The sequence below is a fragment of the Budorcas taxicolor genome, chromosome 6 (assembly GCF_023091745.1).
Source record: "Budorcas taxicolor isolate Tak-1 chromosome 6, Takin1.1, whole genome shotgun sequence".
NCBI lineage: Eukaryota > Metazoa > Chordata > Mammalia > Artiodactyla > Bovidae > Budorcas > Budorcas taxicolor.
The window spans coordinates 24072416-24091355 of NC_068915.1; the positions used below are offsets into that span (position 1 = coordinate 24072416).

At 37.7% G+C, this 18940-nt stretch overlaps 1 protein-coding gene across 2 annotated transcripts in view; it reads left to right on the top strand.

The window, feature by feature from the left end:
- Positions 1-18940, top strand: part of PPP3CA (protein phosphatase 3 catalytic subunit alpha) — a 320114-nt gene that overhangs the window by 259494 nt on the left and 41680 nt on the right. For both annotated transcript variants that reach the window (XM_052641688.1, XM_052641690.1), the window contains exons 6-8: positions 514-653; positions 10324-10401; positions 12973-13067. In XM_052641688.1, coding sequence (XP_052497648.1) covers positions 514-653; positions 10324-10401; positions 12973-13067 — 313 coding nt within the window. The remainder of the gene's footprint in view (positions 1-513; positions 654-10323; positions 10402-12972; positions 13068-18940) is intronic.

Genomic DNA, 18940 nt, shown 5'->3' on the forward strand with positions numbered 1-18940 from the left:
AATTATATTGTTAAATACAAACACCATAAGTTGTTCCCTATCCTGATTTCTAAATCACATTTCAATGGGAGGCAGTAACAAAAATTTTCCCCAAAATCAAGTAAAATAAAAGCTTCTCAAGAAATGAAACACAGGTAGAACATCAGTTGGTAATAACTAAAACACTTGGCTAGAATTTAAAAAAGAAAATAAGGAGGAGAGAAAGACAAAGAGGAAATCAGGAGGAAGGAAAAACAGGGTGGGAATTAAAGAGGCGAGAGGGAGGTAGAAATGAAGGTGAAATGAAGGCAGATGATAATTGAGCATCAGGAAGAAGAAGGAAGGAAAACGGAAGAGGTGAGGAGTAGAAGAATGGGGAGGAAAGACCTCAGAACAGGAGAAAGGTTGGGGAGTTCACTCTGCACAGTGACTGGGAAGCAAAGATGGGTTTTGTGAAATGCTGGTTTCTTCTATTTTCTAAGTTCCAACTTTCCAAAGATTAGTATTTTGCTCTCTGTCTTCTATTTTTCTTAGTTAGACCGATTCAAAGAACCACCTGCTTATGGACCTATGTGTGATATCCTGTGGTCAGACCCGCTGGAAGATTTTGGAAATGAGAAGACTCAGGAACATTTCACTCACAACACAGTCAGGGGGTGTTCATACTTCTACAGGTGAGGTCGGAGAGCTCCGCCTCCTGGAGCATGTCGCGTTTGTAACTGTTGTCATTGATCAGTCCATGCATTTGATTCATTTGTTATGTGTGTAACTTTTCTAGGAAACAAATACAAATGAAGGTTCGCTTTGAAAGCCTGGTTCAAATAGATTCTTAGCCCCTGGAAAATAAAAATATAAATAAATAAATTTATAGATAAATAAATGGATGTGTTGATATAGATGTATAGATACACTATCCGTGAAGAATAGAAAAGGCATAAAAGAGGCAAGTAGTTTCATGATGTCCAAGCAGCTGAAGAAGATAGTAGGGTTTAGCAGAAAGTTGGGTCTGTTTCAAGAACCATAGGAAAAAAAATCCAGCCTTGATTTTTTTTTCATTCAATTATGTGATCACTTAAAAATGTTTTTACCAGTGTTCATATCTTAAATCAGAAAAACAATTTTAAATTGGTTAACTAAATTATTTTCAAGTTATTCTTAAATTTTCCTAAGTTCATCAGACTTCCTGAATAATTAATTAAAATTAGTAGCAACCCAGTATATAAGTACCACCATAAATTTATTTTTAACACTTGACAAGCCATATTGACAAAATTTTTATAGTAATGTTTCTGTTTGCAAATGTATGGAGATTTCCCCATACCCATAGCATTTCAGAGCACTTCAGAAAGAAGTCAGCAACTCAGTTGGGATTTTTACATGTCCTCATGATCTTCCTGGTATCTTATTTTACCTCAGTTTTAGCCTACTGCATTTTATTACCCACAGTTTCACTAGGTTCCCTTATCAGATGTACAGTTTGATGTGAAAGTGGCCAGAATGAAAATGAAAAAGAGATTATGGAGAAGTTGAGAATTTAAGTTCTAGAATACAGTGTGGGTTTTTTGGGGTTTTTTTTCTCTTAACTGAAAAATCATACCCAGTAGTCATTGAAGTTTACACTCAATTCCTGCCCTGGCAGCTAAGCTAATGATCAGACTAGACGAACTCTGTGAACTGCATCCAACTACGTATCTTTCATCTCTTGAGTAAGCAGATATCATCCTCCTGCATAACACTGATCAGAGTTATTCTGGAATATTTTGTTCCATACATTGTTTTCCTGATGGGGCAAAAACGTTTCCTTTTGCTTATCTGTTGATGTGATTGAGGAATTGAAGTTTGTGAACAGAAAGTCTTGTTCACTGTAAACCATCATTCAAAGAATAGTCTTTGTTTTAAATATTAAGAGGTCTGTTCTAAGCCTCTTTATCAGAAAATTTACAGTTCATTTCCAAGTTTTAGAAACTTTGGCTAAAATAAAGGTGTGGTATAGTATTTCCAAAAAGCCTGAAGATTTCTTTTCACTAATTATTTAATTGGGGAGTAATCTTTTATTCAAGACTTCTAACTTTTAGGGAAAAGTTGCTTTGTTGAAATACAACTATATTTGCCAAGTGTTCGATTTTTCAGATCTAGTGTTAAATCCTTAATTATACCAAGAGTGTTTAAATTACCTACTTGATACCACTGAGTTGCACTTCAATAATACAATATCAAACAAAATATAAACCTCTTGATTTTGATATTAACACATATAGTATTAATCATTCTTTAATTCATAGTGTAACATTCTTCTGTTAGCTGAGTTAGCTGTTCAAATATGTCATCTTCTAAATAAAGTCCTGTGCTGAACTTGTATAAAGTTATGATATTTTGTTTTGTGACTGTAGACTTATATGTGTTTATATCAGAGATAAAGTCCATCAACTAGATAATTAGAGGATTATGTGTGCTTTCACACCTTTGTTCTCAACAAAATGATTGTTAAACTCATCTCATTAGAGGTTCTTAAGAGATAGTGATCTTTAGCCATGACAAATGCTGACTGTCAAAATCCACAGCCTGTGTCCTCTGACTAATGGTAAAGCAGTGTGGATTATGTCTTATCTGAAGAAGAGAAAAATGGCTCATGCATTCCTCTAGAACTTTTGGATTATTTTTTTCTTTCGTGCCATCTTGAAGGTGTCAAGTCATCTTCTACGGCCAAGGTTTATAAAGCTGGTCTAGAACAGGTACAGAGGGACAAGAAAATTGGTAGAACAATAAAAACAGGTAGTTACTGGCAGTTATTACCTGTTTGAGTTATTGGCAGTTACTTTCACCCACAACTCCTTACTTTCATCCACAACTCCCAGTTTTATTTCACATGTATCTGTAGTTTGTGTATTTAATTTTCTCTGCCACTCTGTCCATGATTTAATGCATTGTCTGGGCAATGGTTTAAATGAAATGAAGTTCCACGGACAAATGCATCTAGAAGGATTTGCTGATGCTGCTCATGAGTTATAGAAGATAGTGCATGTGACAGAGGAAGGCATCTCCTTTTGCTCCAGTGCTACCATTACCTTTAGAACCTTAGACCAGAGTTTGCACGCTCAGTGACTGTAAGGTTGAAGCAACTGAGATGCTTGAACCAGCCGTGAGTTAGATTGTAAAGATTCGTGAAGATCGTGGCAAATCAGAGGTATTAGAGCAAATGAAACTGTTGGCCAGACTTGGTGCTTTGGGTTGTTGTTGGCCTTGGGTGTGTCCTGTGAGCTTTGTGTTCTAGATTTAGCTTGCTCCAGGAGTAAGTTTAACTAACCAGTCTCACATTCCTCTAAGCACTGAGATTTGAAAAACATCTTGAGGGGCACTTAAAATGTGTTTTTGAAGCTGCAAATGGCAGCTCACTCCAGTCACCGTTGGTTTCTTAATCACAGATCGGCAGCCTTTCCTCTGTCCCCAAGCTGCCCCACTGCTGTTTTGCAATTGGCACTCCTGACAGCCCTTTCCACCTAGACATCCTGTGGCTCCTCCTTTTTCACAGATCCTGCTTGCCCTCCAACTTATCAGGCAGATCCCTGTCTGTTCCACTGCGTCTCTTTGTCTTCCTCCAGTTCTTGACAGTTTTTCCTTCACACTTTACTCAAGAACCACATCTGTGTCCTTAGCTTCACTGTAAACTATGAACTCTGGTTAGATTACCAGATCTGTGCCTGGTCCATTTATCTCTTTATCTTTCCTGAGCTTGCATCCTCTATTTCTAGTTTTCTGCTGGAATTTTTCATCTTAGATGTTCCTTTGTTACCTTCTCTTGAACTCACCTTGCTTGAAGAGGTTTATTGTTTACCTTTCCACTGGGGATTTCTCCTGGTTTTTCTGTTTCTATTAACGGTTTATTTTCCCATTTATACAGAGTAGCAAATATTTTTTCTTTTTCTTCTTGCATTGAAATCACCACTAACCAGTCATCATATCTTAATGGCCTTCTCTTTAAAATATAACCAGCCTCTGGACCATCCTGCCTTCCCTCCTTCCCACTCTGAGTTCAAGACCATTTTTAGTCTGTTGAAATCATACCTGCTTTCACAGCATCCTTCCCCTCCCCTCACCTCAATTCAGCTCTTCCAGATTCACAGGTATTGTTTGGAGAATTCATTCACTCGTTCAATTATTTAACAAATAGTAGCCGAACTCATACTATATATGCCTTCTGTGAGGTTTTATAGATGCTTGGAGTCCCTGCCTTTGAGGGAATGATAGTCTAGTGTCAGACTCTCTCTCTTACACACACACACACACACACACACACACACACACACACACACAAGGATGGACGGTGTTTAAGAGACTCCTCATGGTGGAAATATTGTTAGACCTGTGCTTTAAAGGGTGAGTAGGATATATCCAACCAGAATCAGTGGTGAAGTCTCTTGCAGGTAGGGAAAGTGGTGAAAAATATGAGGAAAATAATGCTCTGGGAATTCTAGAAAGATGACTACCCAAATGGTCTCACTGGACCTCCAGTCCCAGATTATAGGTAGCTGCTTTGGTACACACTAAAGCTGGACCCTCATAACTAAGCTATTCGACTCCTGTTTTTATATCAACTAGAAACGCTTGCACATGTGTGCCTAAAGACATATACAAGATTGTTCATAGCAGCAGTATTCAATAGCCAAGTAATAGAAACAGCCCAAATGTCTATTTAGTAGAATGAATAATAAATTGTAGAATATTTATACAGCTAAATACAGCAAATGAGAATGAGTTAACCAAAACTGCACAGAACAACATGGATGCATGTCGCAAGTATAATGATGAGCTGAAGAAACCAGATACTAAAGGGGATATACTTGGTGATTTCATTGAAATAGGAATTCAGCATTAGAGTAAGCAGATCTATAACATTAAAAACCAGGATGGTAGTTACCCTTAGTGAGGAGGTAATGGTGCCTCAAAGAAGATGTGAAAAGTTGCTGGGATTCAGGTAATGTTCTTTGTCTCGATACGAATGCTAGTTACAAGGGTGTCCAGTTGTAATTGTCTGATTTGTGCAGTCTTGTGTATCAATTTGTCATCTTCTCATTTGTGCAGTTTGCTGTTAAAATGTTGTACTTCAATAAATGTTTGCCTTAAATAAAATTCGCTCACTGCTCCTGAGGCACCTGGCAGCCAGGAGCAAGTAAGGGCTTAAGCTCTGGTGAAGTTCTGGCAGGAAGAGTTGGAACCCTACCAGACATGATCCTTAGTGGGTAAAATGAAATTAGTTAGAGCACCCTTGGGCAGAGAGAAAACACAGCACGTCCTAGGAAACAATAGTCTTGGCATCATCCAGGCAGCACCAGGACATCCAATAATCCATTGACAGGTCCCAAGGAGCAGAGAGGGAGCTGGGCAGGGGAGTGAGCCCTACCTCCTACCGGGCTGAGAGCTACAGAGGCACCAGAGAGGTGAGTGGAGGCTTTCTCTTGGTCCACTGGCGAGGGGTTGCAGGCTGGCTGCCTCTGCTCTGCTGAAGCGAGTGAGGGAGAGAAACCCTTTGCATCTCTCACTTATGTAACCGCCCATGTTGAGGCTACTACAACAATTGCATATGAGCATCAGTAAGCTGAAAAATTGCTGCTGAGCATTTAGGATATGAAGACAAATAAAAGTGCCTGTCTCTTAAGGCATTCATTCACTGTTACTGCAGAGAAGATGTAGAAACATAAATTACACTATGGCATGACAAGTGATATATTAGATTCATATGTTATGGGAACATGGTGGATGCGGCAATTTTGTACACCTCAGGGTGAGGTAGGTTTGAAGGGGAGGTTTCCCAAGTGATAATTTAGCTCAGGCTTGGCGGAAAAGTGGTCCTTCATGAAGAAACAAACGAACAAGCACAGGGGAAAGGATATGCAAAGGCATAGAAGCATAAAATAGCCATTTTAATAATGCTTGCTGGGTGTTAGCATGGTTAAAGCATCTGAAATCTACAAGATTTATTTCAGGGTCTAAAATATATTTTAACATAACCAGAAACAAAAATAAGAGCATCAGCAGAATGAGTCTAGTCTAGTAAGAGCTGTTTGCTCTGATGCCAAAACAGGTTTTTCTATCATTTCTCAAGATTTTGTCTTTTCTACCTCACCTTTGCTCACGCTCAGTCTCCTTCCTATTCCTCCGTGTGTGTGTGTGTGTGTGTGTGTGTGTGTGTGTGTGTGTGTGTGTGTAATTCTAGCACCTTACCTGTCTACTAATCCCCGTAAGTCATTGCCTCTGAGATCTAACACAAGTCACAACTGCTAAATGGAACAGCTACTGCTGGAATCTGGAGTTGCTGACTCACCATTCATTCTGTGGTGTATTCTTCCCTCCACACCATGGTGGTGGGGAGACAAATAGGAGACATTGCTGAATGTCTACTGCTTCGGGCCAGAACATCTACATATATTGCTACCTCATTTGCTGTTCATCTCAGTTCTATGAAATAAATAACACTCTCTGCCGTTCCCTAGCTCAGTCCTTTCTGTCAAGCTCCCAAGCAGGCACCCAAATACATATAGGGCAGTATTTGAGAAAATGGGGGTTTATATTTTAAATTCCACTCTCATGTTATAGTTATACTTCTGTTTACTTTATGGTTAGATATAGTCTTGATAATATGAATTTTGTCTACAATACTATGTTAATAGTCTCACTATTCCATGGAAACTTCCACCTTGTTTTCTGCTCTGAGAAGACACAATTTCTAGTGCTTAAGGAATACTCATATTCCAATAGAAAAAAAAGAAGCATGAAAGAATACAATAACTTCTTCCCCCAAATACAGCTACACATTGTGGTAAATGAATATCACATAGCTGAAAGCATCCCTGACCTTCACCAACCCTTGAAGCAAGTGTTGTTATAAGACCTGCTCAGGACACAGGATTAGATGAAACCTTTCCAGCAAAATCACTCTTGGCAGATAGGTTGTTCCTGAAAATGTGCCCCTGTGGAGGTGCATGGCGGGGGGCTGAGATCCAGCCCACCTTCTGCTCAGAAGGCTCAGCCATGGCCCCTTTTTGGATTGATCAGCCTGGAGGAAGAGACTCTTTCTTCTTGGTGAGCTCAGAAGCATCACCTTAGTAATGAAAAGAGAAAGAAAGACAAGAAAAAAGATCCAGTACAAGAGAAAGATTTTTTAAAAAGATTTCCTCAGACCCGCATGCCTCGTTTCTTGCTTTGTAATGTCTCTATGAAACTTTACTGTTTTATCTTTTATGTAGCTTTTTAATTTAAATTATGTGTTTTTCTTTTCCTACCTAGTACATTTTATCTTCAGAACAGAAACCATTCCTTGCACTTACCATGCCACCCTCCTTGTGTCTCATAACAGATGGGGAAAAAAATCACCAATAAGTCTTTGAAATTATTCATGAATTAATGATTTTCCAGCTGTCTCTGTGTTGTTAATGTGTTCTGAACTGTGCTTTTCCTACCACTCTACATGTATGTTTTTAAATGCTTTTCAGCTAAACACTTTGTGGTTTATTCTCATTTATATTTCCATAAAAATATGGTAGAAGGTTTTTATCTCTAATTAAAGAAATTATTTAGAAAAATGTTTGTAATTCTTAGGAAGTTCAAGTATGAGATTGTACATGCTTTTACATTTTGAAATATCTTCTTCAAAATGAGTTTGTTCCAAGTAATAATGCAAGTGTTCCTCACTTAAAGCTATTAACCTAGCGAATTACTGCTATGTTAATTTTATCTTCTTCAGATTTTCGTTAAAAATGACATATATTTCCATGGGAGAAAACTCAGATTAAACATGTAAGGTTTAGCATGAGGAAAATATATTAAAATTATATTTTCATAAGACTAGGTAAGTTCTTCCAAAAGGAAAAAAATAGATAAAAAAGAGCAGCCAAGCCATGCGCCCAAAGAAAATAAGTAACAAACCTAGACAGACAACCTTTGTCTTACAGTGGTACAAGGCAATAAAGTGTCTTTCTAAAGAACCGTTGTGAGGGCACATGAAATGTAGGTACACTGCTTAAGGAGATAGAGAAGGAGCATTTATTGAGTGCCCTTGGCTGGGCATTTTACAGCTTAATATGTAACACGCAAATGTACTGTATTTTGAAGACCAACCAGTGTCTCTGAAATTAAGGTTTCTTTTCTTGACACACTGGTCTGGAAAGGTGGTATACACACCTTCTCCCAAAGTAGAACTGTCTTTGAAGACATATGTTGGTCAACTCATAATCTAGGTACCCTGTGGACATATTGCCATGTAGACACTTGGGGAACCATCTCCTCTAGTTAGTAGGTCATGCTAATGTTCATCAATTAGATGGTTTATTCATTTATTGGAATGACCTGGAACACTGGGAAGTGAAGGCCTCATGGATGTCTCCTCTTTATCTCTCCCTAGTGACTTGCTAGAATATTCTAGAACACACATATATGCACACTCAGACACATGCGCACAAATATATGTGCACAGGCACAAAGACTGTTTTTGATTTCAGGTCAAAAAACAGAATCCTGTTTATCATTAATATCTCTGCAATGGTATGCCATTGGTATTTTTTTCCTATTCATCAGAGAATTCTTAGAGAATCTGTAGTATAAAAGCTGTTTTCATCTTTTGTTTTATAATAAATTATTTCAGTGACATACATTATTTCCCCAAAGAGCTTTTTTTATAATTGGGACTTGTTTACTATAGTGTACGTTGTTGTTCAGTCGTTCAGTTGTGTCTGAGACCCTATAGACAGCAGCACACCCCAGCTTCCCTGTCCTTCACCATGTCCCAGAGCTTGCTCAAGTTCATAACCGTGGAGTCAGTGATGCCATCCAACCATCTCGTCCTGTGTCTTCTGAGAAAGGTTCTAGTAGTTTAGATTCTAGTGAATATCTATAATTGTTTATATTTAAACAAGCATCGGTTTGCTATCCCTTGATTTGAATTATCTAAAATGTATTTCTTTTTATGATATACATTTTCTCATTAAAAATTCTTGGAGCAGAGATAAACTGACTGCAAAAGATGTTCCATGTTTAATTTATAATTTCAGTCTCATTTTTAATTACATTTCCATCTTTGGTTTTGAGACTTTCTTAATAGACAAAATCATCTTTATCGTAGATTTAATATTTTTATTGAGTCACAATCAAGAATAAGCCTTAAGATAAAATTCTGTTGGTCATATTTAAAGTTTTTTAAATCTTGTGAATTTCATAATTTTGTTTAGATTTTGAATGACATATTCAGTTGACTTACCCATAAAGATGTTGACAATTTGACTCTCAGAAGGCTTACTCTCTGCCATTCCTTAGCTCAGTCATTTCTGTCCAGCTCCCAAGCAGGCACCCAAATACATATAGGGCAGTATTTGAGAAAATGGGGGTTTGTATTTTAAATTCCACTCTCATGTTATATTTATACTTCTGTTCACTCTATGGTTAGATATAGACTTGATAATATTGACTTTGTCTATGAGTGGATACTTTTTCTAATTTATACACCTCCAGCTCTTCAGAAGTATAGCTGTATGGACTCCCCTGGCGGTCCAAGTGGTTAGGACTCCATACTTCAACTGCTGGGGGCCCGGGTTCGATCGTTGGTCTGGGAACTAAGATCCTACAAGCCTCCTGGCACAGCCTAAATAAACCAATTAATTAATAGAAATACAGCTATAGGCAGATGTAAACTACTATACAGTTTACTGGAGAAGGCAATGGCACCCCACTCCAGTACTCTTGCCGGGAAAATCCCATGGATGGAGGAGCCTGGAAGGCTGCAGTCCATGGGGTCGCTGAGGGTCGGACATGACTGAGCGACTTCACTTTCACTTTTCACTTTCATGCATTGGAGAAGGAAATGGCAACCCACTCCAGTGTTCTTGCCTGGAGAATCCCAGGGACGGGGGAGCCTGATGGGCTTCCATCTATGGGGTCGCACAGAGTCGGACACGACTGAAGTGACTTAGCAGTAGCAGCAGCATATAGTTTACTATATAGAATGGATAAGCAGCAGGTCTCAGTGTATGGCTTAGGATACTATATTTAATATACTGTTATAAACCATAATGGAAAAGAAAATTAAAAAGTATATATATATATATATAATTAAATCACTTAGCTGTACAACAGAAATTAACACATCAACTGTACTTCAATTTAGAAAAAAAAATGAAAGTTTGGCTATAGGTATTTTTTCTGCCACAGGGCAACACCTGTCCTTAGATCCAAGAAGTTTGTCTCATAAATGTTGCATGTTTGATTACACTTGATCAGATCACATGGATCTGGATGTTATAGGAAGTATGCTCTTGATGATTTTATAACAGATGCTTCTCTTTTCTTTCTCTCTGGCAGTTACCCGGCTGTATGTGAATTCTTGCAGCACAATAACTTGTTATCTATCCTCCGAGCTCACGAAGCCCAAGATGCAGGGTGAGCAGTCTTGGGGGTTTATGAAGACCATGCATTACTTTGTCATTCCTTCATGTGTTTGGCTGGGGAGGTTCCCTTTGCCAAACTCTCCCGCTGAAGGATTAGATCTAAAAATTGCCTTCTGGTGTCATAGATATGGCGGGATCCAGAGGAATAAGTGGTTGTGGGTGTACTGTGAAGTCTGCTTTTAAGTGCTCTGCTAGCTGTTTAGGAGCCCCTGGTGGCTCAGACAGAAAAGAGTCTGCCTGCAGTGTGGGAGACCTGGGTTTGATCCCTGTGTCGGGACGGTCCTCTAGAGAAGGAAATGGCAACCCACTCCAGTATTCTTGCCTGGAGAATCCCATGGACATGGGAGTCGCAACACGACTGAGAGACTTCACTTTCACTTTATGAACAGGTAGAATTTTCAACTGGCTGTTTTAAGCACAGTGAGGCCACCTCCTCCTATTTCTTTTAGTTCCCGCCCTTACCTTTGTCCTGTAAGTGAGTAAATTACCAGCTACTTTCCAGTCTCCATCAGCCACGTTGGTCTGAATTACACATTAGTATTTAACAGAGATTGCATTGTTGTGTTCTTGTTTAAAGAATATCATCCGCGATCCCTGTAAAGTTTTAAAGGGCAAAAACAGAGACTTCAAATGACGGGAAAACTCCTATATTCTAACTCACAAATACATAACATGATTTTGTAATGACTGGTAAATTTTTAAAACATAAACAGGTTGTAAGGACATAGAAATTTAAAAAATATGAGATATGCACTCTGATGGTACATTAAATCTACATTTGGGATACAGGCATGGGGGAAATAAGCATAATTAACTTTAGGATTTGAAGTCCAGTACCCTTCCCAATAAGCTCCACTGAAAAGCACGGTTTTGCCTTAAATGCTTAAACTCATTCCTTCATATTCTAAATTTTCTGAAAAGGAGGAACATTTATTTTTATAACCTGTGTACTGAAATCAGAAATGTAGATGCCAGCATTCTGAAGTAAACCCAAACCTGTGAAGGTTCTGAATCAAGGCAGATCCTAAATTTTTTTCAAAATCAGCTTTTCTCAAGCATCAATCAACAAGTATGAAATGATCCGATACTGTACACTCAGTGCTCTTGTAGCTGATATTTGCAGTAATCTATTGATATACCCAGCCAATCAAGTCCTCAAATAATCTTTTTCACTTTGGGGGCAATGGGGTCACCATTGTTTTTTGGCTGACTGTCCCAACTGAACATGTTCATAGCATGTTTATCTTAATCCCACAATAGACCTGAAATCCATCTGCTTATTTGAAAATAGGTTAAGTGCATCAGTTAAAATCAACAAATATATTTGTTTAAAATGAGCAGTTGATTGATTCATTAGGAAAAATTGAGGTTACTTCATCCAGATTCTTTGTTTTTATTTATTGTTAAGTAAGCACAGTCAGCCACAATTTATAAAGTCAGAACACTAGGATTGAGAGTGCCACCATCTTTTACGTTCTGATTTTCTGCCAACAAAGCTCAGTTCCATAAGCAGAATAAATACTTTGAGGCCATTCCGAAAGATTTTTAAGAGGATATTGTCTCCTGGGAAAAATAGTATCAAAATATTTGTAAAATTAGAAATTTTAAGGTGATTATTTATCTATCCAAAGGTACTGTTTGAGGCCCATATAGAACTCAGCTAAATTAGGCATGATTAGGCTGCCAGAAATTACTGACACAAAATAACCAAAGAATGATAAAATTTTGTTTTGCACTTTAGGAATTTTTCTAAATTGATATTCCTGGAATCTGTCACATGGAAGTCATGAGATACCTTTTCACCTTGATGGAAAAGAACCAAATCTCCTGTATTTTTTGATTATTTGAGGACTAGAGTCTTATTTTTGTCTCAGTAGGAGAAAAACAACTGGATTGTTGATTTATTTCCAAAGATCTTGAAGATGTTTCATTACTGATTGATTAAATGTTTATATGCTGAGATTATAATCTTTGACCTACAGATACCAGAAGAGACTGGCAATAAATAAAATTCTAAAACAGAAGCAGTTTCTGCTTGTAAAACCCATATATTTAACCAGATGTTCTTTAGAAAGCAGATCAGCCTAGGCATAATGGATTTATATAGCCATAATAGAATATTATAGATAAATAGAATAATCAGCTTGGTAATTAGTGGTAAAGTTTGTATATTACTCTGCTTGTTTAGTCTTTTTATGTTAAAAATATTGGCATGGAAGCATGGTAGGTCAGATATCTATGTGCAAAAAGTGTGGCCTCTATCCTCTCTATTGAACATATAGAAATGAATTATGATTTTTCTCTAAATTCCACCCTCCCTGGGTCTCCTAACCTTAGAAAAGACCTATTTGGAAATTGTACGTATGACTCTGTGTTTTTATTGTCACCCTGAAATGAATTGAAATCTCTGTGTAACAACAGAATTTAGTGAGAAAATTTTGTTTAATGTTACATAATTGAATTCTCTTTGAATGCTAAAAATTTAATTTTGTATTTCTAAATCTATAATGTGATATATTTTTCATACTTAGCCTTGTTTTGACTTGCATTTAATTGTTTTTAGGTACCGCATGTACAGGAAAAGCCAAACAACAGGCTTCCCTTCTCTCATTACAATTTTTTCAGCACCAAATTACTTAGATGTATACAATAACAAAGGTGAGTGTTTTCAAATCCCTCTGTATAGTATGTGCTGTAATTCTTAAGTTCTCTTTTGGTTTGGTTTTAATTAAGCATTTTTAGTCATTCTTTTTCTCCTTACTTTTTCATTTATTGTCTGATACAAATGTTGTGATTATCTTCAGAGTTCCAGGTTCAGTTGGTCAGAAGTGAGGCCCAGGCACTGTTACTTTTTAATTGTTCTCTAGGAGACTGTAAAGCTATAGAAGGGTTGACAACTACTGCTCTGATAGGTATAGGCTTTCAAAGAAAGAACAACTGAAAAGTAATCCAAAATCATGATAGGCATTTAAATAATAACGGTGGGAATGCCGCATGTAAAGGATTGAGAAAAATAAGCAAAAAGAAACTATAGCTTGAAATCCAAATTCAAATTTCATCTATTGAGACCCTACCACTAATCAGATCTTGTGCTAGGTAAGTATATTACTTTTAAATACTCATTTAAATGTCATTTCTTTTTAAAAATTGAATTAAACTTTAAATATCATTTCCCCCGCAGAGTAAGTCTCTATGGTAATTGCCTTGCCCAAGATCACTCAGTCAGGTAGTGATGGACCCGAACAGGATGACAGAGGAGCCTGGAGGGCTACAGTCCATGGAATCGCAAGAGTCAGACAGGACTGAACGGCTGAACAACAGCAGAGAGTCAAACACTTAAGTCCATTCAACAAGAAATGATTTTTCCAGAATGGTCAGGGAGGGCCTTGTTTAAGATAAAATACAATCTGAACGTGGAAGAATGGTTAGCATTTGATTAGAAAGAGGAAAAAATAAAGTCAAAGCCACTGTTTTTGCAACTTGTTTCTTTTTCAGCAGCAAACACTTTGTTTTCCAGACAAAATCTCAGTCTTGAAGCCTCTTATGTAAAATCAGTAAGAAGTAGTTCCCTTCGATTGGAAAAGTCTTCTTCATCTTCTACCAGAAATTCCCTTGTGGTACATAGAAGAAATGCAAGAACTCATTAGGTTGTCTTCATGACCCACTGTGATCGTGTTATTTACCAAAAGTATATAAAATATGAACACTTATGTTTGTATTGTTTTATAGCATTAAGCATTTTTTTTTTCTGTTATATCTAGTGAAAACAGTGCCCACATGAGTAATTTCTTGACAGAGTTTGATTACTAAGTAGCATGTACTATATTCACCAGCTTTATAAAAATTAAATTAAAAAAAAAAACTCAAAACAGGGCAAGGATGGGAAGGAGAGAGAGAGAGAGAGAACTGGGATTTTACTCCATGGAAACAGACCTAGCCTTTATCCATTCATCAGAATGCTAAGCAGTGCAGTTTTGCTTGAGACCAATAGCGATTTCTCGAATAAGATATGCATTGCTTCTTTGTCTATGGTTCTGATTTAACAAGGTAGAAACTTAAAAAACAATAGACATCAGGGCATTGCTGTCTTTGAGGTTCTGTGGTTCTTTCGCTTTTGCCTTTAGGGCAGACCACAATCTCCCAGGGAGGGGATAGAAGCATTTCATTTTGGGAACCTTTTCATAAAAGAAAAAAGTCTCCTGAGAGAAAAAGATAAACTGATAGGAAGAAGAAAGATATATTCTTCAGTTTGAGCACAGTTTCAAAAGACCTTTGTGTAAAATCTCTGAAGTACTTTCAAGCTATTATGCTAACACTGTGTACAGTATGTGGGAGTGGGAGTTAGCTATTCACTGTTGAAGGGAGGATTTGAATAAAATAAATGTTAACAAGAATTTTAAAAGGCAGTGCAGTAAAACTGGGCTGCAAGCACCTTCAGAACACAATCAGTGGAAAGAAATAATGGTGAAGAATTTCTGAGTTAACCGTTTGATTCTTAGAAACAGGTGATCATAAAGGCCTCTGGAATTATTACCTCGTAGTTTTGATTTGATTTTTAAAACTCTCGCGAATTTAGGCAGCAGTAATAGCTCTCTGGAAAAATGAAAGAATAAGAAAAAATAAGTTTATTCTGCTGTCTCTTTTTTTGATTGAAGTATAGTTGATTTACAGTGTCATGTTAAAGTATACAGCAAAATGATTCTGTTATACGTGTATATTTTTTCCTTTTTCAGACTCTTTGCCCTTACAGGTTATTATAATATACTGAATAGAGTTCCCTGTGCTATACAGTAGGTCCTTGTTGGTTATCCTATATATGGTAGTGTGTATCTGTTAATCCCATTCTCCTAATTTATCCCTCCCTTCCTGCCCTCTTTGGTAACCATGTTTGTTTTCCATCTCTGTGAGTCTGTTCTGTCTAAAAACTGATAATAATCCTATGATCAGCCTTATGTTTAAATGTCCAATAGTTCTGATTAGTAGTTCACACTTGCCTGCAATTAAAACCAGCTTTCGGAGCTCAGTGAGGACTGTACATGTCCCCTCCCCTCCTCCATTCCAAGGCCCACTTCAGCCCACTCCACTCTTATCCTCTCCAGTCTGCGCTAACACAGGCGAACAGCTCGCCCATCTTCCTGCTTCGCTTTCCTCATTCTGACAAGCCCTGCTTACTCCTGCAAGATGCCAGGGCCAAAGACGTAGCTCTGAACCACAGCTTTGCCATCAAACAACTAACTCATCTAAATTTATTGACAAATGGTGACATCTCTGTAAAAGGAGAAAAAAATTTCTTTTGTGAATAATAGATGAAATTACTTTGAAACAGAATGTTGTGCACTATTAAGATATTATCATCACTGAATATTTTATGTTGCTATAACAATGCCACGTGTCTGTGTGGGATTTCCCCGTGGCTGGCAGCATACTCCTCTTCAGCTTTATAGTTATGATTTTACTTTATGAGTCAATCTACCTTGGAGACCTATCTCTCTGCTTCCCTCTGTGTGAACCCTTTACTTTAGCCAAATTATTCTGCTCATTGTCTTGAATAACTTTCAGCTTTCCTGTTCACATTTTTTTCCTACCCACTTCTTTCCATATCTATCTAGAATACTTGTCTTGCCCTTCTCTTCCCATCAAAATGGACTAGACCCCCTCCACTCTTTTTCTTAACACCTGCAGTAACAATCATTTGCCCTTGTATTTAGTGTTTACTTTTGTTTCTTGTTAGCTTTTCCATGCATTCCTATAAATTCCCAGTCATATTATAATTAGTTTGAATCAGAGGCTTTCTGATACACATTATAAAGTCAAATAGCATGCCTTATGCACAGTAACACAGCCAGTATGTGCACTGATCAAAACAGTTTCTTTCTGGAAAGTAATAGCAAGATAGTGCCCAAAAGTATCCTATCAGTATTGACCCTCGGAGCTTTATCTCTCTTTAAATTACTGCTGTAACCAGTGCTGATATCCTTTCTCAGTTGGAGTTAAACATGCACAGAGCCCTTAGCACCTTCGGATTGTTTTTCTCCTGTGAAGATGTTGCTCTAAGGGAAAAGCGATTTCACAATTATCCAGGTACACTCAACAGAAGAAACATGCAGTAATGGCAGGTAGCTACTTCTTCTCCCCCTCTTTCTCCTCCTCATTCTCTTTCTTCTTTTTCAAACTAAGTTTCCACCACATGAAAATGGCTTCAAACTCATCCACATGCAACAAACCTTTATTGAGAATTAACTGTATACCAACTACCATGCCTGGTACTAGGAATATAAAATAAACAACACAGGCATGGTCCTTTCTCTAGTGAAGTTTATAATCTAGTAGTGTGATAGATGTTCAATAAAGAATTTCACCAATAATTATGTAAGTATATTTACAAAATCCTACGAAGAAAAGAGTGGTATGCAAGGAGAGTGGAAATTAGCTGGTGGAAACCAAAAAAAGCTTAACTAAGAAAGTGACACGTTAGCAATCTTAGAGTGAAATCTCTTAGTGTTAAAAAGTACAATGGCAGATGTGAATTCTGCTTTAAACAATTCAGTAGCTGAAAACTATAATAAACCTCTTTTAAAAAGTGTTTTTTAAACCTTTATGTCTCTGGTGATTATACCTGTGCTTCAAAAATATCAAAATTGTAGTAGATTCCCATGTAGTGCCAGTTCCCTATAGTTCAGATGAGCTTTCATATGGGTGAGTAAGTGGCTCGATGGGCGGATATATGCCATGAAAGTGTTAGCCGCTCGGTCCTGTCTGGCTTTTTGTGACCCCATGGACTGTAGCCCACCAGGCTCCTCTGTCCATGGAATTCTTCAGGCAAGGGTACTGGAATGGGTAGCCATTCTCTTCTCCAGGGGATCTTCCTAACCCAGGTATCAAACCTTGGACTCATGCATAGCAGGCTGATTCTTTAGCATTGGCACCACCAGGGAAGCCCTAGATATATACTATAGACATATAGACCAGGGGCACACAGCTCAGTTCTAAGAAAAACTACTGACAGCAAAATGAGGTAGTTAAGTAAGATTTATTAAATAAAATGTATTTTGGATTTGAGAGGAAAATCTAAATAGTTACATAACTAATGTAGTATCAAGATCAAAGATTAAAATGACAACCAGAAAAAAAGTCAATTCAGTGTTAAAGTAGCTGAAGGAAGAGGATGGACAAGAAAAGCATTGTTCACTAGAATTTTGAGAGTTTTTTTTTTTTTTTCCTGCAAAAGTCTACCCTTTGTGATAGAAAAAAAAAAAGTATTATAATGTTTGAAACTTGACAGCTTGATAGAATTGCTTAATGAAAAGTATTGTAGTCTTACCAAAGCTTGCAGTTTCAACATCCTTGAATGTTTTCCAATCAAAAAGTAGACAGGGACTTCAGGAAGACAAGCATTTATAAATTAAAAGATAATGTATACTTGGCAGGAAGATATCATTGTACGAGAGGCTTGAATTGTTAATGCGATGAACCCAGGTAGGCATCTGATTGGCAGGCGTGATTTGAACCCTGGAGCGAAGGCAGCATATCTGATGCCCACTTGCCTTGCAGTTCTCCCAGCAGGGGCTCTCAGGCCTCAGGGACCCACCAGCATCACACGGTGGCCTTGCCAGGCCTGAGAAGCCTTTCCCCCCTGCACCACAGTCCTTTCACACTGGGAACTTTTTTCACCATTCAGGAGTAACTTCCACAAGCAGAAATAGCTGGTACCCACCTGGTTTAGGAGTCAAATAAGAACCAGATAGATTCAATCCTTATCCTGAGTGGAAGAGGGAGATGGGCAGGGGCGTTTTTGGAAGGCAGTAGAGTCATTGTCCAAGCAACCTGAGTAGCACCTTTGCTCTTTCTCTATACCGTGTTTAAAAGCTTAGTTCCCTGCAAAGACCCACACACACACACATTTTATAACAAGGGACCATTTCTGTAGAGTGAGGCCTTCCTTAAGCATGGGCATGACCTTTAGCCTTGACTAAACATTTGAAAACACTTTGAAGCATTTGCAACCACAGCCATAACTATGTTCCCTAGTTGCCTTACAAACTGGATAAAAGTAATCTAGAGACTTTGTCCAGTGGCAATAGTTTTCACAGCCTTTACTTTATTCCTTTATTCATCTCAAATCTAAAGGTTTTCTTAATTGGCCTTGAGCAGCTGTTTGGCCAGTTCACTTATTTCAATATAGAAAATGTAAATACATATTCATGGTAGCATTTTCTTATTTGGTACTTGCTAACAAATACTAGAGCAAAACAATAAGATACACTCCCACCAAAAATATTCATTTCTTTGTTTATTTGATAAACATATGAGTATTTGCAGAATTACACACCCCAAGAAGATAACGTCTTAATAATGGTTATTAAACCTAGCACAGTCCACCAAGAGATAGTATGGAATATAAGAGTCTATGAAGGAGCAAAGCAGAAACCATGAAACAACTGTTAGTATTAGCTTCCTTTACTATCAGTATGAGATGGTAAGAAAGAAATTTAGGTAGACATTTAAAGGTCAAGAGAACTTGAAGTTGGAAG